At 35.3% G+C, this 9,863-nt stretch overlaps 1 protein-coding gene across 1 annotated transcript; it reads right to left on the reverse strand.

Moving 5' to 3' along the window:
• Positions 1-1,443: 1,443 nt before the first annotated feature.
• On the reverse strand, positions 1,444-9,611 carry LOC100250931 (annexin D5). Its single transcript, XM_002285130.5, has 7 exons — positions 9,130-9,611; positions 7,045-7,190; positions 6,657-6,875; positions 2,872-3,087; positions 2,701-2,790; positions 1,858-2,094; positions 1,444-1,765 (listed from the first exon to the last, which is right to left on the reverse strand). Exons 1-6 carry the CDS (start codon positions 9,203-9,205, stop codon positions 1,891-1,893), a joined length of 951 nt encoding a protein of 316 aa, XP_002285166.1. The 5' UTR covers positions 9,206-9,611; the 3' UTR covers positions 1,444-1,765; positions 1,858-1,890.
• Positions 9,612-9,863: the final 252 nt, after the last annotated feature.

Consider the following 9,863-nt stretch of genomic DNA (forward strand, 5'->3'; position numbering starts at 1 on the left):
TCAACTAAAGCAATTTTTTTCTTTTTTCTTTGGTTGGAGCTAAAAAGTAAAAACAGAGTGGTGAGTTGTAGGGAGAAGGAGAGCCATGTGGGTGGCATGGGAGGAGATAAGGGGAAAAGGGAGTGAAAGCTGTTGACGTCATCCAATCACATGTATTTGGATATTCATAAAGGGCGGAATGGGGAATGGGGAATGGGCGATGGAAGACGCAGCATGCATGCGTGGAAGTTGGAAGATGACGGGGCCAAGCTTTAAACAGCCACTACCCCACTTACACAGTTATCCTCTCTTTTTGTCTTTCTGGGGCTGTGTGTGGGTGCCACCATTCGGAATATTTTGGAATATCCTACCAAATATTCGCTGCCAATCTCTAGCCTGTACAAGTACGACAACATCAATCAGTGTCTTTCATTTATTTGAAACTGTATCTTTCTTAACAATTTAATTATGTAATATGTATAGAAATAGAACGATGAAAACCATTAATTCTTGTATACAGGTGGGGCAGTCTGTTATAACTTACAAGTTGCCCATGCCCATGGTTTGGCCTCTCGAGCTCAGTGGGCGCCGCCCAACTTCCCCCGTTTCCTCTAAATAATCCCCAACACTCGCTCCACAAAGTACTAGTGTACTACTGCATGTGCTTTTAGTTTTCCCAGGAAAACACAGCCAGAACGAGGACGAATGGAGGCAAGAAAAATATTGAAATATACAAAATATTAATAAGCTCCATTATATTTTATTCTCTTTTATTATAGTTAACATTAGAGAAACTGATATATATTTTTCCTTTTTTTTTATATATATATATATTTTCTTAACAGCTGGGTGTTACCTTTATGGAAGAAAATTGAAGGAAAAATTTTTAGGCCATGGTTAGTGGTTACTGGTTTGTAATTGTAAAAAAATAAAAAAAATAAAATTAGGGAAACATACATGAGAATAAAAAATAAAAAAATATTTTTTTATTTTCACAAGTAAAAAATACAATATTTTAAAAAATACTTTTTAATTATTTTCACTTATTTTATGATAACTATTTTAAAAAATAGTTATACAAATTTAAAAAATAAAACTTTATACTTAAAAGTTATCTTTAAAAATATAAAAAAAATGAGTTAAAAACTTTTTAAATCTATAAGTAGAAATTATAGAACAATTTTTAAAAGCTAGTTTTTAAAATTAATTTCGAAAACCTCATAAATAAAGCATTAACTTAAGCTTTGTTTTCTTATAGTATTAAGAAAATAAATATTAAAATAAAAGAAAAAAGCCACTAATAAGCAATAGCTTTTAATGCTTTCATAACCTTTGTTCATACCATTATAAGAGCATAAATTCTGACATGTATCCCCAACATACATCATACAACGATAACTGGGCTTTCCTAATATTATTTTGCTTTATTTTATTTATGACCAGTTGACCCCATGAGGAAAGATGTTTTCAGAGGCAAGAAGCAACCCATCCATTTCCTTGTTTTTTGGTCCCAGTACGAGCACGCTTTCTTTAAGTCAACAATTTCATTACATGAACAAGCCATTCACACCATACATGACACATTTCTAAAAATAAAGGAAACAAGAATACAAAGCAAGAAAGAAAACCAAACAAACATAGCTTTTTATACAAGAAATCATTATCCAACAAACTTGAGAAATTGCTCGTAGAATCAGCAAGAATGGACAACCAGGCATGAACCCGGAGAACTTTCTTGCCGTGGGACAGGGTTGAGAGTTGATTCACCTTTCTTGCCACTAGCACTCTACACAATGGGGGAAGAAAAACGTTTTGACAGTTAAACAGACGTCTATGGCAGACAAAGTGGAGGACACATGAAAGATATGAAATACATACCCTATCTTACACGATTCCCAGATGATATCTTGCCTAATGGTTGGGGCCCAAGAGAGCAAGAAGAAACGCCTTGTAATGCCCTGAAGTCTCTGAATGAACAGCATCATTTAATGTCTTCCCATATTTCTTTCTGTACTCTTGCTTTATGTACTGTAGATCAATCTCGGCTCTTGTCACAATTATCCTGGTTAGTGTAGTGTCATCTGTTCCCAGGCCCTTCATCGCCTTGTGCAGTACCTGCAAAGGTTCTCATGTGTGTTTAAGTCTACTCAAGCGAATGTGCCAACAACACAGATACAAAACAAAGAGACTAAGAGTTACATGCAGTAAGAGGTCTATAATTAATTTGCGACTCAGGAGTTCAAATTGGAGCAGGGCAAAGCAAAACATGTTACAAGATGAAAATTTGTTTTCGGGAAATATTTGGAATGATTGAGAAATCCTGCACATGAACAAATTGAAATCATCTGCAAAGTTGGGGGTATTTTCTTAAATGATTTGCAAACTATAGGACTAAACTTGACAACATCACTTATGTTCGCTTGAAATAACATGGAAAAAAAACAATAAGAGAAAAAGGATATGGATATATAGTTTTTCTTTTCTTTTTCTAATTTTGCAAAAATTATGTCAGTGACATTAATAGCTGCATGCTAGGCAAACATATCTATATATATGCACATAAAGAAGTTAGAGACCAGAGAAATCTTCAAGGAAGAGGGAACAGCAAAAGAAAGGAAAATGTAAATTACTCCTTTTCTATCAAGATTGAGCATTATGACCCCATTATCATGGGAAATTTCTGATATTTACAAGAAAATGTTAATAAGAGTGAAGTAATACCTTTGCAAAGTACTTCCCAGAATTCTCAGCAGACTGTAAGATAGTCAAAAGGGCAAACTCAAAATGCCCAGATGTTTCACTTTTTACTGCCTGCAATTAGTTCGTGTATGTTTGAGTATCACATCCAGGATCAAAGAATGAGTAGCTCAGGGCTGCATTATGGAGGCATACCTTTTGCAATGAGTTACCATATACACTGTGGTAAGCAGTACTAACAGCAGCTAAATGAGCCCTGCTTTTTTCAGAAAAAATACGTATGAAAGTATTCTCATCAGTTCCCAATTTCTTCTCCCCAGCTTTATAGAGAGCTTTGGCATCCTTCTCGACCATTGCTCTATCAACTTCTGGGCCTTCATAGCGTGGCACTGTTACATATGCAAGTAGCAACTACATAGAAATAATTTAAATCAATATGCTGGGCTTTGAATATTGATGAACCATTTTCTTCTCTAAATGTATGAAATTAGAGATACTGATTTCAGTTGGAATGTTTGAGCATCCTTAACCATCAGCATAGGGAACCCATAAAAGATTATAACAGTAGATGAGAGTAGTCCAGAAGAATTTTTTTTTTTGAAGACAAGAAAAAGAAGGAAGAAAAGGAGGAGAACAAACAAAAGATAGACAAACTTGTTACTGAATGGTTTCACCCACATCATGGAGAACAAAAAGGACACAATTTGATCATGACACCAGGGGTAAAAAGTAAACTAGGCTCTTGTTCCAGTCACCCTTCACAAGCTGTCTCAACTTAAAACATGGCCTTGCAGTATATACTGATATGCCCATAGTAGTTAAAATCTTAAAATTTAGGATTTGAATTGGAATGAAGCCTTCTGAAAATTTGAATCTAGAATCTTAAAATCTTCAGTTGGAACCCAATGCCAAAGTTTCAAGTGAAATTAGATGAATTCGACAAAGCCTTAAATCTCAACTATGAGTCATTTTTCACCAATTAAATTCACACAGCATCCAGGGTTTTATCATCTGCTAAATCGTTTTTCACCCAATCCCATATTCAACAATCTTTTTCTTCTGTGTGGAACCTCAAGTTAAATAAAATCACTCTTCCTTACTGATCTATTAATTTGTTTCCATTGCATATGATAAAACTATCTTACACAATTTTCCTCATCTCACTCACTTCTACCATTCCTAGAAATGCATCCATCTATGATTTTCTTGACAGCCCTCATCCAACTATACATTCTTATTTCAACTAAACTCATCACTGAACTGCCCAACAATCTATGCCAAATGGAATCATTGGCCTTATAGTCATCTTTAAACTTTTACTTCTAATATTTACAATCACTATGCACTCTGGTAGCTCTACTTTACTCCATCTCCATTCATCGTACTCTAGTACAATGAGTACACCCTTCAATCCCCCCTAATCGATGAGTGATTCACAATAATAAAAATGGTGATTTTTGAGTATTTCTTGGGCATTAATTTCCCCTTGTCACTCATTTTTTATTCTAGGTTTACTAGACTTACATTCTATGTGTTCTTAGTCCTAATCACCCTAAAATTTGAGCTTGTAAAGTACCTATACATAATTTTAACTTAGAACTAACCATAGTTCATACTCAAGTTTCATCAATTAGAACTATAATTTCATCAAACAATATGAACCATGTTACCTTTTCTTGGATGTGTTCAGTAAATTCATTCATAACTGATGCTAAAAAATAAGAACTCAAAGCCAACCCATTTTATAATAAGGCTATCGTGATTGGAAATTGACTGTCACTCCTCCAATTTTCTTATGATGGTTGGTGCTCTTACATGCATGTCTTTGATCACCTCGATATGAGTCATTGATACCCCCTTCCATCCCAAATTACAACAAAGAACCCTAATGGCCTAAGTAAGAAAATAACTTTGTAGTCTTGACTTTTCCTCAATCTAAAGCTTTACCATATTAGAACTTTATAATGAATCCCTAAGTTTTGCACCATAATAGTTGGCACAGCTCTGAACATTGCCTTTATGATTATGTTTAGGAACAGGAATACTTTTTTCCCATCCATCAGGTATTGATGTGATGGCCTTAATTAGTTAATTGACTAGACCACACCATCATTACCCATGAACTCCCTAACCTCAAAAAGTTTATCTAACAATTTTTATTTCAATCAGTTCTGAGAGTCTCTTCCAGTTACAAAGTTTTGCCAAAACCAAGTCCTCTACATGAATCTAATTATGTCATTTTCTTAACCTCTTTCTAGTTTCTTGCATTTACCTTTCTACATGGTTACAAAGCTAGAACTATGAGAGGCATTGCATCTCCATAAACATGGATTTCATAGCTAAGATTTACATCCCTCCCAGGCTTGCAAATATAACTAGATTAAAGGAATGAGTCGATGGGATGAATATTTAGCACATTACAATATGACAAGCAATGCAGATTGACATCCAAACAACAAATTGATAAGGATTATTTATGGAACAAGATAGGTTAACAATTAAGAAGTGTACCACATCCTTGCTAAAAGGTTGGGATTTCTGGTTGAAAATCTTATCCATTTCTTAGAGCTTTATTGTTAAAACTACCATTTCAAACCAAAAATTTAAGTTATGAGGTAATGGGTCAACAATGTTTATCATGTTGACTTGGGTTAAAACCTTAGCACCCCACTTCATGTGCAACCTCCCTCTAACTTACACATGGGCTTCAAAAATGGGGAAATAAACAAGTGACAAGGTTCAAAATCGTGACTTCCAAAAAAAAAGCCTTGGTATCATGTTAAACGACTGTTTTAACCCCAAAAGCTTTAATTGTTATGCAAAGGACCAGCCATGTGTATCAAGCCATCTTAGGCTAAAGTATAATAATATCAAGCTAGTTCATTTTCACAGGCTGTATGTTGATTAGCATTATTTTCTTGGTGGCAACCAGCCAGCAGGTATGATCATACCATATATTTGTTGTGAAGGAATGAAAAAAGAAGTAACATAGAAAAGCAAAAAGAGAACTGGTTAGACATTCTTGCATACATTGTGTTGATATGATGCGCACATGTACAATACAAGGAAGCATCAATACATTATTAAAGTTTTCCTTCCTAGCCTGTGGTTTGTGTGTATAACCATCAATTTGCAAGGACCAAGGAATCAAGTGATGATAATTAACCTGACTGATGCCATGGACTAACATCATAAAACATGGCAAAACATATAGCGAAAGTTTCACTGTCAAAAAAGAAGACATTAATGTTCCATTTGCAAAGCAATGCTTCAGCCTGGCTAGTTAGACCAGTTTGACCTAGAAATGGAAATGATCATAATTCGGAAACATAAAAATATAAACTAAAAATAAAAATAAGCTAGAGTTGCCCAAACAGCTGCGCAGGCCTTAAAGAAAATGTTCATAGAAAATCTGATCTACATCAGCCATGACTAGCTAACAAATTAACTTCAGAAATTAATCTGATTGGGGATGGCAATGAGGTTAGGCTGGGTTTTGCCAGGCTTCAGAGGAATATTAGAGGCCGAGGCCTGGCTCTAGGTCTGACCTAGACTTCAGGCTTGGCTGTTGAGCTGGGCTGGAAAAGACAGTGGGGAAAGAAAAAGAGTCTAGTGGAAATGAAATTTGACTTAATTCAAAGCAAGGTGATGGCATTGGGTTAACACAAATAGTGGGTTCAAGTGCAAAGACAGAAAAGTGAAGGTAACCTAAAGAGGATGCGAAGGATATGCATCTTACAATTACATAAATCAAACAAATCATGTTCAAAATTAGGTCAGGTTCTAATAAATGTTTTTCTATCTTAAATAATTCACAATGGAAGGGAGAATTGGGCAATTAAATTTGACATTTTCAAATAAATGCTTTTCTAATTATGCTAATTTACAGTGGAAGGGAGAATTAAACAATTTAAAACAAGCTAATTTACAATAGAAGGAAGAAGTGAGCTATCAAAATCATGAAAAGTGAGAGAGAGAACCTTTTTATGATCGCCAGATGCTTGATATTCGATATCTTGCTCAAGGTAAACACCAAACATTGCAAAATACAGTTGTTTAAAATGTTGTATCTGGGATGGTGTGCGGGAACATATTACTTCAGTAGCAGCTTTGAGATCAACCACATTTCCACTTAATGCTTGCCTCACTATGGAAGCATCCCGTCCTGCAGGATCTTGTACCCAGAGTAACACTGCTCTCTGAATCCATTTCACATCAGAAAAGGAAAGGAAAAAAAGACAAAATCAAAGGAAATAATATAGCATCAGTATCAAGGTTGCAAAAGAGAGAAGTGGGATCGTCAATAAAGCATAAATACATGTTGCACCGAAATACGGGAAGAACCATGATAGATTCTTCAGTTATTACCTTGACATTCCCACTAAGCTCTGAAGACAAACGTTTAACCAGGTCCTCAGAATACATGGCTCTATATTCTTGTTGGATGAGACCGCGTTGTGTAACATCCCGGTGTGCAAGAATATGGACAACAGCTGCAGTGTCACATCCTAACCCTGAACCCACAAAATCAAAAGGCATGCGCTAATTTAGCAATCAACCTTATACAAAGTTATGTTTCTGCAATGGACTACTGACAAACTAGACCATGGACATTAGAGAATATTGCTCTGTTGTATACTAACAAATGATCTCTTTATAAATCGCATCATTAAATCTGAAAGCGCCATATCGGCTGGGGAAGCAAACTGAGTAAATCGATTGGTTCCCCAAATCCGGAGGACTAGAGCCTAGATGTTAACCATCATAGCGTGATGCTTCACAATTACACCTTGCAATCTTGGAGGTCCAGTGTGTGTTTTGCTACTGAATTTGGCACTAGTAATTATGCTATACTACATATGATAAGGATTAAAACCAATGCAAGTGTTATACAAGTTATGCTATTGATACAAATAAAGGAAGATCTAGTACAGTTCCCATGGCACTGTCTAACGACTGAGACGTATGAATTCTAAACTCATGTAGTTATCTTATAAAACAAAAAGGAAACTTGCTCAGCTGAAACTCCAATTTGCATATTCAGCTCAATTTGAGAGACATGTTTGTAATAGCAATGTTTTCACCAATTCTGTAGAGAAAGTTGGCTTACACATGTTTGTCAATGGTCAACGAAGATGATTTTTCAGGATATCTCATTTTGTATTGGGTTATTTGATTAAAAGGGCCTCTCAAACCCCAATTTTTGAAATTTAACCTCCCACCCTTTTTTGGCATCATTTGGACAAAAATGCTCTCATTATATTTTTGTAAAGATAACCCTTTCTTTTAAAACCTACATGTAAATACTTGAAATAGAAAATGACATTTATGTCAAAAATGGGTAACTTTTCCAGAAAAAACATGGGATGGGTTAGATTTCCGATTTGGGGATTTTTTTCATCCTTTTTGACCAAATATTTCTTTTGTATTTAGAATCTTTATTTGATTAAAAGAGCCTCTCAAAACCCAATTTTTGAGATTTAACCTCCCACAATTTTTTTGGCATCATTTGGATAAAAATGCCCTCATTATATTTTTGTAAAAATAACCATTTCTTTTAAAACTTACATGTAAATACTTGAAATAGAAAATGACATTTATGTCAAAAATGGGTTACTTTTCCAGAAAAAACATGGGATGGGTTAGATTTTCCGATTTGGGGATCATTTCATCATTTTTAACCAAATATTTCTTTTGTATATAGAATCTTTCTGTACACGACCTTTCTTTCCGGGTAAAAAAACCTTTAAAACACTAATAAGACTTTAGTTGGATCTTGGAAGTTCCTAGAGAAAGAAAATAAAAAAGGAATCTTCTTCATTCTTATTACAACATTAAAAGAAAAGGTTTAATGGGCTGAAACTTAGTCTGTGTTCCTTTTTCACTTTTTCTTTCCCTCAATTTTTCCATTGAACTTCCCATGATACAAATAGAGCCCGTTTTTCCGACCAGCTTACAGCAAACATTTTTATTTTGCATAAAGTTGAAGTTGGGCTCCTTAGGTTATCAACTTAAGTCTTGACTCTAAGTTGGCTTGCTGTTGTTCTTCTCTACCAGAAACTTTTACCAGGGTTTTAAATTTGCGACAATTTTTCCGCACTATTTGTAAAACCCTAAATCCCCCAACAGGCGAATCCCACAAATCTCTAGCGTAGCCCTGAATTCCTACCCTCCGCGTAAAATTCATAGGGTTTCCTTTTAAAATTTTGCTTTCTAAGGAATTGGGTTGAATTTCAGCAACCAGTTTCGCTCCCCTCTTTTTCATCCATCCATGAGCTCCAGTCACAAACGAAAAAAAGGGTAAATATATATTTTTTAAAATAAAAAATATAATGATCCTTCAACCATACCAAAAAAGGAAGAAGGGAATTTAATTGGGACATACAACAGTTATTTTGTAAAGGAAAAAACCTAGCAAGAAATAGAAAAAGAAGGGAGGAAAGAAAAGAATACCCTTGAAAGCCCGGTAGAGCTGAATAGCGTCATCGCGAGGCGAGGTCAAGACGGGTGGCACTGTCACTGAAGACATCGGTCTCTTCTCTGAGTTCTCTCCTTGTATCTTTCACAGACTTGGATTTGGACAAAAGGGCTTGCTGCTTCTAAACTTATCCTATTTGACAAAGGGACAACAAAACAGGTCGAAAGCTTGCCTAAATTTCTATACCGTTCACCGTCAAAACCCACACTCCCACACTATTTGACCCTTCCTTCAACCTTCCCTCCCAATCCTAAATTTCAAATTTCTACAAAAGCCCATCGCCATTGACACCTTCTTTTGTATTTTAGAGAATTATATCTGTGTGCATCATTTCGACTCTTCCTTTCGTTTTTCTTCGTCAACTCACCTAATCTGAATTTTCTATGGTAAGTTTCTTCCAAAATGGTACGCTCCTTTATCTTACCTAACCAAATTGTTGATATTTTATAAATTTTCTAGTGTAGAACGTGGAAGACGGAACCCGTAGCGTGTGTTGCGTTTCTAAAACATCATTGAATGGGCAAGCCAATGACAGAGTCCAGTCCACGTCAAAAAAGGTTGGGTTGATTCCTTTTTATTATTGATCTTACCTGCAATTGTGTCTGACATTCATTTCTCTCCATGTGCTGTCGCTCTGAGCGGCTGAGTTCACATTGTTACCGTACATAATGCAATATAATAAGAATACTTATAGATTTAAGGGAGAATT

This window comes from Vitis vinifera, chromosome 1 (assembly GCF_030704535.1).
Source record: "Vitis vinifera cultivar Pinot Noir 40024 chromosome 1, ASM3070453v1".
NCBI classification, from domain to species: Eukaryota; Viridiplantae; Streptophyta; class Magnoliopsida; order Vitales; family Vitaceae; genus Vitis; species Vitis vinifera.